This window comes from Cajanus cajan, chromosome 1 (genome assembly GCF_000230855.2).
Source record: "Cajanus cajan strain Asha chromosome 1, NIPB_CcT2T_4, whole genome shotgun sequence".
Lineage (NCBI taxonomy): Eukaryota > Viridiplantae > Streptophyta > Magnoliopsida > Fabales > Fabaceae > Cajanus > Cajanus cajan.
Window position 1 is genome coordinate 79,992,500 of NC_138517.1, and position 15,417 is coordinate 80,007,916.

The 15,417-nt window shown below is 31.7% G+C and overlaps 2 protein-coding genes across 2 annotated transcripts; one reads left to right on the forward strand and one right to left on the reverse strand.

The window, feature by feature from the left end:
- Positions 1–8,157: 8,157 nt before the first annotated feature.
- Positions 8,158–8,769, forward strand: LOC109788934 (uncharacterized). Its single transcript, XM_020347799.1, has one exon. It carries the CDS (start codon positions 8,158–8,160, stop codon positions 8,767–8,769), a length of 612 nt encoding a protein of 203 aa, XP_020203388.1.
- Positions 8,770–9,399: 630 nt separating this feature from the next.
- LOC145951826 (uncharacterized) lies at positions 9,400–12,660 on the reverse strand. Its single transcript, XM_083063919.1, has one exon. The coding sequence runs from the start codon at positions 12,643–12,645 to the stop codon at positions 10,672–10,674; it is 1,974 nt and encodes a 657-aa protein (XP_082920045.1). The 5' UTR covers positions 12,646–12,660; the 3' UTR covers positions 9,400–10,671.
- Between the last annotated feature and the right edge of the window lie 2,757 nt (positions 12,661–15,417).

A 15,417-nucleotide genomic window follows, 5' to 3' on the forward strand; every position in this document is an offset into this window, starting at 1 on the left:
GAGCTGTATGAGCCAGCCATGGTGATAAATTACTTATCAAGGGAATGAAATTGTGGTTTAACTGTTCTCACTCTGTCGGCGGCACATGAATTTGTGCAGTACCATTACTTTTTTGTATATTTATATACAGTAAGGTATTAAATATTTGAATGTTATAGGAAAGAATACATAGTTCAGTTTATTCTGTATTTGTTCATTAGTCCCAAGCCACCATAGGGGTTACTACTTACTAGTTCATTTTATTCTGTGTCTCTTTCCCAATGCTCTGGAGCTACGTGGGTGCGTTCAAATTAGTGGAACCAATGTATACATGTTAAGCATGTTGTTCTGTTGGTCCTAAATCATAAAGAAACAAGATCACTTCAAGAAACACAGAATAACCGGAATACTTAATTAAAACGTAAAACATAATTATGCAGAAAAATGTAACAGCAAAATCAAAATACGAGATGAAGATCTTACAATAGATCAACTTTTAGCATATCTATAATTCCTTCATCTTTTTAATAGGTTTCCTTTTTATCTCTATTTATGATTTATCTCTTCATGTCTTGTTAGAACTCCTATATTGACTAATGGTATAACTAAATTAGTGAAATAGTAATTTTTATCTAATAAGTTACTTTTTATAAAATTAAATTAAGTTAAAAATTACTTTTTAAAGATGATAACAAAATTTACTCTAATAATTTCTGATATTGCATATCCAATTCTCAACGTGAGAAGGGTCTTGAATATTTCATATTGACTAGTGATATAACTAAATTAATTTATATAAGTTAGAAAGTAACTCTTATCTTACAAATCGATTTTACAAAGTTGAATTAAATATCAAACCACTTTCTTAATATGAATCAATATATAAAGCATATAAATAATATACTAGATTTGAGTTACAAATGCACGATACATATAAACAACACTTTGTTTAGAAAAAATAAAATTCATGTATTTCAATAACCTCTACACTTCGGAATAAATGAATCTCTGACTAACAATAAAGGGATATTTTGATTCATATTAAAAACAAAGGAAAATGCTACATCTTTCGAATTATCTTCCGAATCAGCTAATGACTTACATGTGTCAATCATTTTAGATAAAATATTTTTTTAATTCTAATATTTTGAAATTTTAAACTTTCAAAAAAAAGTTTGGATGTTAAGTGTCGGAGGAACAATCATTTTTCTAAAAAAAAAGTAAAAATCATGTGTGATGTAAATCATATTTTGGGTCTCTTGTATATATTGGAAGGAACTAATGGCAAAAAATAAAATAAAATTTATGGTTGACTTTTAAATGTCAAAGAGCCAAAAGGTAAGAGTTGACTCATGCTCTGTCATCCAAAAGTCGCATCTTCCATCATTCTTCCCTTAATTTGGTGAGATTATTTAACATGGTAGCTGCACATGTTTGGAGTTTGAACCAATATATCGATAGAGCTTGCGGGTTCCAACCAATTACTAAATATATACTTTGTTCTTCGGGTTTTAAGTGTAATTTAAAATTGAACAACCTAATAAAAATAAAAAACGATGAGCACGTCACTGTCTCTGGGCATGTAAGTTTCGGTGTGGTTGGAGTTGGAGCCCAAGGTGAAACCTCCTTCATCCATTCACTTAAACATGTTAAATCATTGTGATCACAAAATTAAGTTGAATAACAGCATCCATCGTTTTCAAGTTGTCGTCACACAATTACTGCCGGAATTAACACAGATTCCCGGGAGTGATTGAACCAAACGAACTCAATGGGTCCTCCAATGTGACAGCAAAATCATAATCCTAATCTCACAAGAAACTCAAAAGAGAAACATAGTGAAATGTTTAACTTTTCATCGTTCCTTAGATAGCGGGTCAAAAAACCACAATACTATTATTATTATTATTATTATCCGGGTATATATAGTTTAATTACATTACAAGAGTGTATGGGTCCATGACATGTTTGATGAGATTGAAATTTATAAAAGCGGTTATTTCGTAAGGATTTCCTCGTACAATCACCGACGCCCAAGTGCAATGTTCATGGAAATAAAAAAAAAAGTAAAAGAATTAATAAATAAAAGAGAGTTAGGAAGGAGAAGGGAATGAAGATATGTGAATCTTGGCCAATGGCCATGTATGTGGGTAGGGACACCGCCAAAGGAAGCAAGCGTTAGGTGAGAATAGAATTTGCTATGCATGTCAAACTTAATTAGAAGCTAACATTGTCGCCACCAAGAGTTGTCGGGGCCACAATCATCCATAATCCAATTAATTAGTATCACGCTTCTTTCTCACCGGACAAATGGGTTTGTTTAAGGCTCCTTGATGATGGGCTTAGACCTTTAATCATTGAGGTTTGTTAGACTAATATATAATATATCTCACCCTGAATAAAGTGTGTTATACAGTGCAAAAATATTTGGCCTTGCCCACACGCTTGTATGTACACATTCCATGGGGACCATGCTTTTTCTTGTCCCTCCAAATATCCAAATCTTTGACTCGCCACAACATGCAAAATTGTATTTCTCATCTTTCTATTAATGGTATCTACTGTTTACTTTTTTTTTTAAATATAAAAAATTATAAAAATAATCATTAAGGATTAAACCTAGGTTCTCATGCTTCTAATTAAGTAACTTATATAACAAAATTTATATGTCAAATTTTTTAGTTTAATAAGTAATTTTGAGTTGAAATTAAGAATTTTGTTGTCCATACTTTCATAAGACCCATTTTCATGTGTATGAAAGTCAACATCCTTTGTTTGCCTCTTTGAAAGTGTTAGGGACACTTTTATATATAAAGTATGATATATATATATATGCAACACCTACTGGAATTTTTTTTGTCTATAATGTATATTCTTACTCATTTGAGAATATAGTCATTGTAATTCTTATAGAAAATTATTTTACACGTGAAGTTCATTTCTTTAATCCTAACTTATCTTTTAAAAAAAAATTTCTTCCATCTAAGAAAACATATTTAAAGTCATATTGAATAGTCAATACACTCATTTTAAAATAGGCTAATAAAATTTACATCTTTATGCAATTTAAACAATGAACACAGACTTTTAAATAAAGATCCACTACAAGTATCACTTTTGGAATTTTGAATTTATAATGTGTTATTTTAAATTATTTACAACTATATATAGTACAATCATTGAAAATCTTAAGTTCATTATAAACAAAATTCCACTTTTAAAATCTTGATGCATTTATTTCAACCTTTGATAACGTACATGTGTAAAATGGATTTGGCTCCACTAAAAGTGAGAAATGGTGCTTTAGAAATTAAAGTATAATAATATTAATTATTAACTAAGAAATTAACTATTAATGTTATGATTATTTTTAAATTTTGTTATATATAAATTTGATTTCAACATATTCTCTATCTTTTAATTTTTTAATTAACAATTGTGGGACACTTATCTTCTAAATAGACTCTGAATGCACCCCTTATTTTAAAGAAGCTAATTCCTTATAAAATGAATAGTACGTCTAAAGTAGAAAACAATTGCAGACTGTACCATTTACTTCTAGTACATAATGCTTAATTATAGCCAGCCCAAGACTTAGTACTTACGTGTTGTTTTTTTTTTACTAGGTGATCATCAACATTTTTGTAGGACAATCAATCTTTTGACATCCATATTTCTTTCAATGGGCCTTCTAACTACTGCCTCTTTTAGAATTTCACTGATGTCACACACTGAAAATTAGAGTGACATTTTTTAGTTACTATTTCATTTAAAAAAGAAAACCTTAGACACTGCTATCAATTCAACAAGAACTATTTCATTATGATTGTTACTTCAATACCGTGTGATCAGTCAAACATTAATGTCATTATCCTTGCCGTTTAATGGTAGGCAGTTGCTATCATCTTGTAACTGTCTCTATGATATTCAGCATTATGCAGCAACATTTGTTTCCTGTTGGTGTTATTTTCACTACTATGTATTTAATTTTATATAAAGCAGTAGTGGTGATAGAAAAAAAAATATCTATACATAAATATATATATATATATAAAATAAAAATAGACAATACCAAAATATGTAACTATTTTTTGTTTTCATTTTTTAGTGGATACTTCTCAAATGTGAAGAAAAAAAACAACTTTTTCCATTCTCTTTAAATAATTATCTACAACTATCTATTTTATTATTTTATATTTTATTTTTAATTAAAAAAAATAAAGAGATATGAAGTACCTTTTTTTCTCACCAATATTGCATTACAGAAGAGACAAATGTATTTTATTTTATTTTGTTGTTCAGCTATTGCTTTTCAAGCGACGTAGCATGTATAGTATTATTAGTATATTTTACCGAAAAACTTCCACATGTTAGATGATTAAAGAAATAAAAAATATAGTTGAATGGAGAATACTAGACAAATTAGAATTAGTCTCCTGCCAGAAATTTTGTTATTTGTGACGTTGTTATTTACGTACCCACCTCTAAGATAAGTAAGTGAACCCAATTAAGTTTTTTTTCCTCTCTAATATGCCAAAGAAATATTATAAGGGATCGATACTCCAAATCTCAAATTACATATTAAATCAAAGCTTTATTCCGTATCATTCAAATATTCAATAGTAACGATAATCAATTATATATCTGGATAAATTTTTTAAAAACATTTAAAAAAGTTAAGAAAGAAAAATGAAATAAGCTTTTACATTTATTAGTTTATGCATAATTTAATTTATAAAAAAAATTTCTATTAGCTTCTCTAGACCCTAAACACTAAACACTAAACCCTAAACACTAAAAAAAATTATGAAATTTATTTCAATTCTCTTTCTTACTTTTTTTCCCCCCTAAAATTGTTTCTGGAATTGTTTATCCAAACACACATTCCTTAGCCATTTCTTCAAGGCATGCTATTAACCTTTGTTTAATCAACATTTGTCATATACCTTCTTCAAGGGCTACATTTTACGTCACCACAAATATCATATTCCAATATTTTATATCTAGTCACCATGCTATATGAATAACATATATAACATATTGTCTATAATGTAATTATATATTAATTAGGAAACGCAGTGGCTGTAACTCAATTGATAACATACACTCGGTTCGTGGGAGAAGAAATGAGATTTCCACAACTTCAAGTGTAATTAAGTTAGAATTAATCCCATAACGAGCCCAAAGGACTGAAACTTTGTGGGAATATATCTCATAATCCTATATGTTGAGGACTTAAAGCTCTAATTATATATGATGATTAATTATTAATCAGGAAGTATATAACGAAATGTTTTTTTTTGTAAGCATTTACATTTAAAATCAAAATTAAAAACAAGTAGTCTTTCTTCTTTTTTAAGTTGTTTTGGTCCTTCATATCCTCAATATATATAGCTAATCTACTTATGCCAAGTCTTTTTTTAATTCAAGTCGCCATCTTTTGGTGACTACTTTTCTAACCTAACGTCTAAACATGCATAATCATGATAGAAAGCCACTAAAGCAAATACCTTCCTTTGAAGAGAGTACGCGATCATTGAATTTAAAAAATTATCAATCCCAAAGTGTTGTATACGTGTATATATAAATAAGCCGAATAAATTAGCGATCAATTATTTTGCTTCAAAATTTAGTTCTAGAGGAACACTCAACCCACGCTAGTGGATGTTATGCATCAGACAAGATTCACAATATATAAACAAAAATGTGTGTTTAATGCGTGATAAAAAGCCAGGTTAAATATGGTTTAAAAAGTCACACATGTCGGATGGTTCAGCACAAGAAGCAAATATGGGAATAATATATACAATTCATCATATGGTATTATTGCTTGGCTTCTTATCCTACACATATCTTATACGGAACACAAAGTGTTGAATAATATTAAATGGCATTGTACACACAAATATCTTTTAAATATGAATACAAAAGACTACACGTGTGAGGGAGAGAAAGGCAAAAAGGGCATGATTCCGAGAAAGAACAAAATAGGGAAGGTGACATTCTTGGACTGAAGATTGAAGAAACTTTCAGAAAACACGCATACATAAAATATGAAAAGGGGTCATTTATAATTTTATATTTATGTTGTTGTTGTTGTTGTCATTTTCTATTGCTCTGTAGTTTGGTTGGGCCAACAAAACATAAGGCTAAGATGCATGTACCGCAGGTTTAGGTTATAGAATGCGGGCCACCAGAAAGACAAGGGTATGGTGGGGAGATTCCTTACCGACACTTTCAATATGGGAGAGGGAGATACCGTGGTAATTCAAACTTTGCTAACTATGTGAATCTTGGTGCAGATTACGTTGCATTGAAGGGGAAACTTCAACGAAATCTGATAGTGAATTTTAAAAGGGAAAGAACTAGGATCTGTTTGTTTCATCATCTTTTTCTCTCGAGTAGACAGAATAATTTGGGATGTGTTGTCTGCTAAACAGTGGATAATGTTTTCATAATTAGTACTGTGCATGTCAAGGGTTGCCATTATATATACAAAATGAGTCATAACTCATCATAAAAGCATATGTTGTTTTTGACTTATAAGATCATATGTATATATGTGATTTATCAAGAGTTATTTTTTATTTTATTTTATCTTAACATCAATCTTAGACCTCCTTATTTGTTGATTGTGTAGAATTTAATTTGTAGATAATTTTTTTTAATATTTTGGGAAAGGATCATTGATAGTTAATTTAAAATTCGCTTCAATACAAGTTATTAAGAGTATTTTTGATAATTTCTCTATTTAAAATAAAGAGTTAGTTTAAATAAAGAAATTTTTTAAAATACTTCTAAATTGATGTCCAAATAGACTTATAATATCTTTCAGAATACAAAAAATTGTCTTAAAAGCATATTTGATTGAGAAAAATAATAACGTATTTGTAACTTTCAGCCATAACTTTTTTCCCCTCACATTTTATCATTTATAGCTAGTAACCTTGAACCATTTTCTTTATTGGTCCCCCTCCCCCAAAATTAAGTTCCACTCACGCGTACTAAAAAATGAAAATATCTATGTCCAAATTAGTTTTTCTATTATAGTTCATCACAAACCCTTTAATAGAAGCAAACCAAATTCAAATAAAAAGCTGCTACATTTAACCTCACAACTTGTTTAAAAATAAAATTCAAGTAAGATGCCAAGTCAGAAAACACAATGTCAATTACACATCTAAGTACTGGTCAGTGATATGGATTAAGAGTTAGAGTCATTCTGATTCAGTTGCTTTGTTTTCTAGGATTTGGGGTGCGTTAACTTTTCCAACTTTGATTAATTAGTCATATAATTGAGGTTTGGATCTATTTTTGGGGTGAGAACTATGCCCATGATTCAGCATTTGACATGGATCGTAATTCTCCACTAGCTTTGGATTGAAGTGGGTATATGTACTGTGATTTTCGCATTGCCATTCAAGACTAGCATGAGTCCAGGCCCTATTATATCTAACTCAATTAAATTTGGGCTTTCTAGCCCAAATTGGCTGAGCAGCAAAAGTTTAACGGGGTTTGTTTCCGAGAGTTAAAGATGATTGATGATTATATTTTTTACACCATCTTACTTGGTGTATATTTAGTGTTTGGTCAAGACTTTTTGTTAATTATTTAATTTCTACTTATTAAAATATTTATCGTATTATGAAAATTAACCAATTATTAATAAATAACAATTTACAAAGAGAAATAAAAAATATAATTGTTTAGTCGATTTCTTTTTAGATAACTTATATGTTTTTTTTTCCATATTTTTTAGTTTTTATTTTTTATTTTTTTTTATCTTGGTATGTTGTGGGTCGGTCTATTTAATTATGATCTATGCGGGACAGATGTGGATCAAGAAAATAGAGTTCGTTTTCACCGTAGAAAAGTCTAACTAAACCCATTAAATTAGTGGACCAATCAAGGCTGAGTTGACCCTTGAAATTTGCGGGTTGTGAACAATGCATTAGACTAAAATTGGTAGAAAACAAGTGTAGGAAAGAAGGAAAGCGTGTTACGTAGCACCAAAAAAAGAAGGCAGAGCGTAAAATGAGCGGTTTCATGCAGAAGGGGTGACACTTGAAATACCCCCAAGTCCCTTCATTCCAACCAGCGTCTCTCTCTATCTTCCTCTTCCTCTTCCTCTCCTAACTTCCCTTCCGTCGCTTAGGAGAAGGAACCAACGACACAACAATGGCTTTCACGAGAACCCTTTCGATGATCATTGTCTTCGTATCCCTCCTGCAGGCCCAAGCGGCCCGCACCCCGGAGGCCCGAGTGTGGGCCCTCTGCAAGCCCGCGACGAACCCCCTGGCGTGCTACAAGACGATCCTGCCGCACGCGGTCTCCGCCAAGCGCTTCAACATGTACAACGCCCTGGAGACAGAGATCCTGGCGACGCAGCAACAAGTGCAGACAACCTCGGAACGCATAAGCTGGCTCCTGGGGAACCCCGCCACCGACAAGAGCACCAAGGACTCGCTGGCCACGTGTCAGGAGCAGTACTCGAGCATCGTCGACTCCATCCACGAGGCCATCGCCCTGGTCGCTAAGCGCAACGTGGGGGAGGCGCGCTTCCAGTTCAGCGCCGTCATATCGTTCCAGTCCTCATGCGACGACGAGTTCGAGGGCGAGACCTCGCCCATCGCCAAGGAGTCCCAGGCTGTGTTCGACCTCGCTGGGAACTGCTTGGACATCATGAAAGCCATTGAAGATAGAGAGAGTCGCCACCACGGAGGGACCACCGGTGCGGTTCCAACTAACGCCACCGGCCCATGCCACAACACTATTGGCACCTGCGCTTAACCCGGCCCAGGCCCAATATCCCCCTGGCCCAGGCCCTGCCCACTCCTTCTAATTGTAACCGTCACCGTCCTTTCCACCTGGGTGCGTGGGTCATGCTTTGTACTCTATCTCATTCTAATATTCCCCATGGAGGAGATCAAGGAAACGAAGACTTTTTTTTTCTTCATTTTTCTTATTCCCACTTTTCCTCTTTCTTTTTATCTCAAATCAAATCAACCCTCATACAAAAATATAACTATACCGGATACAAAAATTAAGTAACAATATATAATTATTTTACTCTCTTACTATTAAATATTTTACAATATTTATTTTCACTATTTTTTTTATTTTTATTTTTTTTTTTACAGTTGCTTGCATTACTATTTTTATTTTATTTTATTTTGACGATTAAAGGTTTATAGCTATAGTCTATCTTAGTAAATTATATAAATTATTTGGATTCATCGAGATATACATATCATCTACAACAGTATCTGACATTTTAGCATGTAAATTGCACTACTCACTATTTATTTTCTTAAATCCATTGAAAATTTTGGATGACAATTAAAAAAAGTGGACTCATCATGTAGATTTCTTCCTAATATTGCTATGACTGTAGTCATGTTTATTATTTTTTTGAAATCTTTTATTTCTCAATAACGTTATTATTTATTGGTGTATGTATTGACCACGAGTCACTTCGTTCTTGGATAACTATATTATAATATACTAGCGGGGCCGAGGCACTTTGTGCTTCTATATGAATTTTATCTCTAACTTTAAAATAACGCATGGATTGAATGAATTCATTCTTGACATATAATTATATAAATAATTTTACACAATATAATATGATTAATTCAATTATTGTTCATTGATGAAGTACATCATAATGAAGACATAATAGAAGGTCAGTTCATATAAAAAAAAAATTTATGTTCTACATAGTTATATTTGCAATGATAGAATAAAATAATATATATAATAATCAAATGCAATTTTTCCATCATAAATTTTTTTTTAATAGGAAGATCAAATAATGAATTCGCTTCAGGACGATTTATAGCTTCCCTGCAAATTATGAACGAAATTAACGAAATTAAATGTCAATAAATAATAAATAACATTTTAAATAATTAATAATTAAATTGCATAATGTCGTACCTTTCGAGAATAAATTTTAGTTCTTTATAAAATACATCGTCCATAATTTCTTTAGCTTTAAAAAACTGCATAAACAAATAATAGAGTGTCAAGTATCAATATGAGAGATTTAATATTAGATGTAAATTTTTATAGGTTACGAAAAAAATTACTACAACCTCAAAAATGGAGATATCTTGTTTTGCATGAAAGTTGTTAATATGATAGATATTACTCGATCTTGCATTTTCAAGTGTCCTATTTATTGTAAAAAATATGAGTTAGAATTTATTTAAATTAGGTAATAATACAACTATATTTTTATATATATGAAATTATCACATATAAACTATTTTTAGAACCATATTATTATATTACCTTTCTGATTTTTGAGACAACAATTCTTTTTTCACCATTTTCTAAAGTTGTGTTTTATCTACTATTACTGTAGAACTCCACCCAATAGAATATACTTTTAAACGATGAACCTGTCACAAAGAAAATACAATTTAAATAGATAAGCAATAACAAAATATGAAGTCTAACCATGAATTAAATTGAACCTTGTTGTCAATGAGAGAAATTGTTGAGAGTGAATCATTGTCCTTCCAAATATTCCATAATTTTTCAAAGTCATCCTCTTAGTAAATATAAGTAATATAATGAAAAATAGATGACAATAAAGTTTCATAATAAAAAGTGAATAAATATGTTATCACTTACCTGTTTGTCAAAATACATATTCAAATTCTTTCTATTGATCTCTTCATATAACTAGAGGATCTCCTTGAATCTTAATTTGACTGTAGATAAAAAAATAAAAGAAACAAATTTTAGTTTTTGTATATCAGTATCAAGTATTAATTTAAATCCATCATAGTTATCAATTAAAAGGGGCAACACCTGATTTTGAGATAACAAAATTTCTTTAAAAACAATATTTTTCGTAAAGTTTCCATCTTCCCCTTTAAGTTTTCCTTCTTTAATAAGAATTTTTGTTGAAGCTTGAGAAACACCTCTTGACAAAGCAACATATAATTGACCATGACCAAAAACATGTCGCGGAAGATAAATTCCAACATTGGGTATTGTTTGTCCCTGTGACTTATTTATGGTAATTGCAAAACTTAGTTTCACAGGAAATTGCTTCCTAATAAGTACAAAGGGAAGTCCTGCACTTTCTGTTGTCTTATGTTTAATCCGGGGCAAAAAATATCTCTTTCCAGCATTATGACCTGTTAGGATTTCAACATCCAACATATTCATAAAGAATCCACGGCATAATAACCTTGTTCCATCACATAAGCCAGCTTTAGGATCTATGTTTCGCAACAACATCAACGGTGCACCTTTTTTAACCTTCAGATTATGTGGTGGAAAACCACCTGGAGTAATAGAGTGCAAGTATTCTTGTTGATATAAGTTGTGTGTGTCCCCTTCAACCTCATCAAATGATAACAACTGTCGTTCTTGTCCTAGGAAATGGTTGATGATAATGTCATTAAGCTTTTGAACATCCTCATTTTTTGGTGTTAGTATGGCTCTTTCTACCATATAAGAAACATCCCATATATGAAATTCTAAATGTGGAAATGTGTCGCGAATAAGTTTTTGTATTGAATTTTCCCCTTCCCATGTTATTTCAATTTGATGGGGAACTTTGACCTTATCATCCAATTTGGTAGGTTCATTACCATCTCCCATGCGCATTAGATATTCTGCAAAATTAGGATCTTGTAATGATCGCATGTTTTGTCTCAAATGTAAAACCTTTGTGATAGGCCATAAATGAGACTTAACAATACATGCATGTATCATTTGTGCCTTAGTACCCTTTGGAACAACAGGAAGCACCTGACGAAAATCCCCTCCCAATATCATAATTTTACCACCAAATGGAGCATTGCAATCTAGAATATCCTTTAATGATCTGTCTAATGCTTCCAAAGCATATCTATTTGTCATGGGTGCTTCATCCCAAATGATTGCTGTGGTTTCTCTAATTAGTTTCGCAAGATCAGACTGTTTACTTCTAGAAAAAAATGAATATGCCTCTACATTGATTGGTATCTTATATCTAGAATGTGCAGTTCGACCACCAGGTAATAGTGTGGCAGCTATACCAGAAGAGGCAGTTGCTAAAACAATTTGTCCCTTGCTTCTCACATTTGCAATTAAAGTGCGATAAAGAAATGTTTTACCTGTTCCTCCTGGTCCATCCACAAAGAAAACTTGACTTTGTTTATTGTTGATAACATCCATAATGGCATTGAATGCAATTAATTGATCATTATTTAATTTAATCACAGATTCTACATCTTCATTATCTACCTGGATGGATAACTCCTCTTGTATAACCCTTGGCATCAAAGAACTATGAGTATTCTCCATTGTTATTGTTGGAAAATCATAATCTGTGATTTGTTTTCCATGTTGAATCAAAAGTTCATTCAAATCCTTTAATAACATGTTAATGAAATTTGTTGTCACAACAACGCTTGTTGAAGTATAGTCTTCCATCATGTAGGTGTAAAAATCATCCCAAAGTTGTCTAACATTGGTTGGTTCACAAAAGATTAATATAGTTACAAACAAACTCCTTAAAGCATAAGGCATTTGTAGACTTGATGCTTCAACTAAGCATTCGTGAATACTATTATCACTTTCTAAAAAGCCCTGATGCTCAGCCGCTTTCTTGAATGTGGTAAAACATGTTCCATTTGGTGAAAACATATCTTCCCAACTCATTGGACCTTTTAAATGAGATAATAGAACGCGTAGGTATAATTTTTCACCTTCTGAAGGAGATACTGTATAAATCCTACCAATGACTTTCTTTGGTGACCTTCTTCGATACCATTCCTTATCCTCTCTATGCCAACAATAATGTTCTGGAATCTCTCTGTACAAATAACCCCTTGAATTTGGATCTCTGCGATTTAGGGAAAAGAATTGTGTCAACATTGTTTTTGGAGTTATGGTCATTGTTTAGAACATCAGTGATTCTTTGATGATTATAAAATCGCACTTGCTGGCGATTTGGTAAGTGAATTTGTAATCTTTCAACAGATGGATATATTCGATAAATAGTAAATCTAAATATCTTCCACAAAGCTTCTGGAGCAAAAATCCATCTTGCATCAATATATTGTTGAACCTCATCTAAATTTGAACCCCTACAAAACTCCATTGATATTCGATCTGGACCTTTGTAGACATATTTATATAAATACTTAATACTTTTGATGCTACTGCATACTTCGACATTTATATGACAGTTGTACTTTAAGAGTAACCAAGGGTTATAAGGAACCACCCATCTGTTATCATTAGTGACATTTCTATTAACAAATACTGGGAGGTTAAATCATCTTCTATATTGTGGGTATGAAACATGACCTTGGCGTGTCTCTTGGTAAAATTGTTTTGGATGCATTTTTTTGCACTGACCATTCTTCATACATGGAGAATTGGGATTCAAAGTTCCGCAAGGCCCATGAATCATGTGCTTTAGTACAACCTCATGCAATTGTGGTTCATCTTCAAATTTAGGTATTTCTGCCCTCACAACGCTATCATAATCTTCAGGGTCACGTAATTTGTCATTACTTTCTAAGATCAACAACATATGTACATGTGGCAGTCCACACTTTTGAAATTCTGTCACATACATGTAACTTTTTACCTTTCCAATGACCCCTTTATTAATCACATCCTCTTCAATTGCTCAAATTTTGATCGAAATATTCTTGTCAGCAAGTCTGGACGATCTTGTGGTGTTTGATGAGGGCCTAGTTGAGATGATATTTCGCTCCAAGAAGGATTACATGTCATTGTGAGGAAAATGTCTGGTTTACCATCATTAAGCACAATAGTCATTCCATCTTCATAACGTTGTGTCAAGTCACGACGACTACCAATAAATGATGATGGTAATATTGTTCGTTGACCGATATTTTTTACAATAATAATTTTAATTTGTTATTTTTGGTAAATCAGAATGAAAATTATTGAAATTAATATGACATTCATAAATATTTTGTGGATTACCTCCAATAGTTTCTCCTTCATGTAAAGCATCTTGCAAACCTTGGTATACTTCAGCACGAATATTATTTTGATTGTTTCGAATCGACCTTAACCTCCCTGATTCAATTTTCACATAGTTGTCTACAACATATTGTTGTAAAAGTCTACCAGACTTTAACAATGTAGATTGATCATCTGGACGAATCTACAACACAGGTATTAGTTAACACTTCATAATTTAATTTTTACATATATTTTTATAGTACATAGGAAAAATACCTGAAGGATGTAACTTTAATATTCTCGACATGAGATATTTTGTCCATTATCATTTTTGGTGTTGAAATCTCAACCATATGTCTCAAAAGGTAATAGTAAAGGATATTGTAGTGGATCATAATTGCCTACTATTTCTTGAATGTTCACCAAATTACCATCATGACTGAGAAATTTGATATCTCGTCCACGTGACATTGATTCTGTATCTCCACCAGCAATAATTGCGGCAACTTGTGAAGCAGTTGGAAGATGATATTATTGTTGATTATCAGGACGTTCTTTAATAAGTAGACTACATTCGTGAACATTTGATCGTAGTGCAAGTTGTTTAAATACATGCACAAAAGGATTGCACTGATGTAGTATTTGTTGCAACTTAAAAACTATGGATTGATGTAGTTGAGGGTTTTCAAGCATCCTATTTTGTAATTCATGATTTGTGTCATAGATGTACAATTGCAAGAATCGTGGCCTACAACCCTCATTTGGATAGAATCCTCCAATGTTATGATATATTGAACCTTGAGCACGAAAACTATATATACCACATCCATCCGGTCCAACATTTTTATCAAGATGAACACCAAGTGAAGTGAATGAAAGTACATGGTTGTAACTTCTAATATATTTTCTAAAATGTTTCCCTTCAGATGTAGAGTCCAGGAAAATATCAAGCAACTCTTTAGTAGCATTAATTAGTGTAAAATTAACTTTTCCACTTGAGCAGCACATATCTTTTGATTCATGATAAAATACTTGTGCTTGACATCGTCTACATATACTTGGAGTTGGTAATTGAGAATTAGTCATTCTCATTGTATTTCGGAAATTTCGAGCACTATTATGTGCTCGTGAGAATTGAGATGGCAATTCTGCGTTATTTAAGAAAGTGATAATAGATTTTAATAAGAGTAAAAAAATATATATACGTGTGTGTGCGCGCGCGTGGGCGCGCATGTATAATATATGCTAATTAATAAATAAAAACAATAAAAAATAATACGGGTCATAAAGAAATTGTGTACCTTGAATAGTTGGTTCTATAGTATTCCCATTTTGCATTTCCACTTCCATGAAATCTGTATTATTGTAAACAAAAAAAAATAACATTCATAAATTGTAAATTTATGTTTATGATATCTTAAGTGAATAAAATGTTTGAATATATATGATAGTTTGTCATAATGTTTGAATATATATGATAGTTTATGA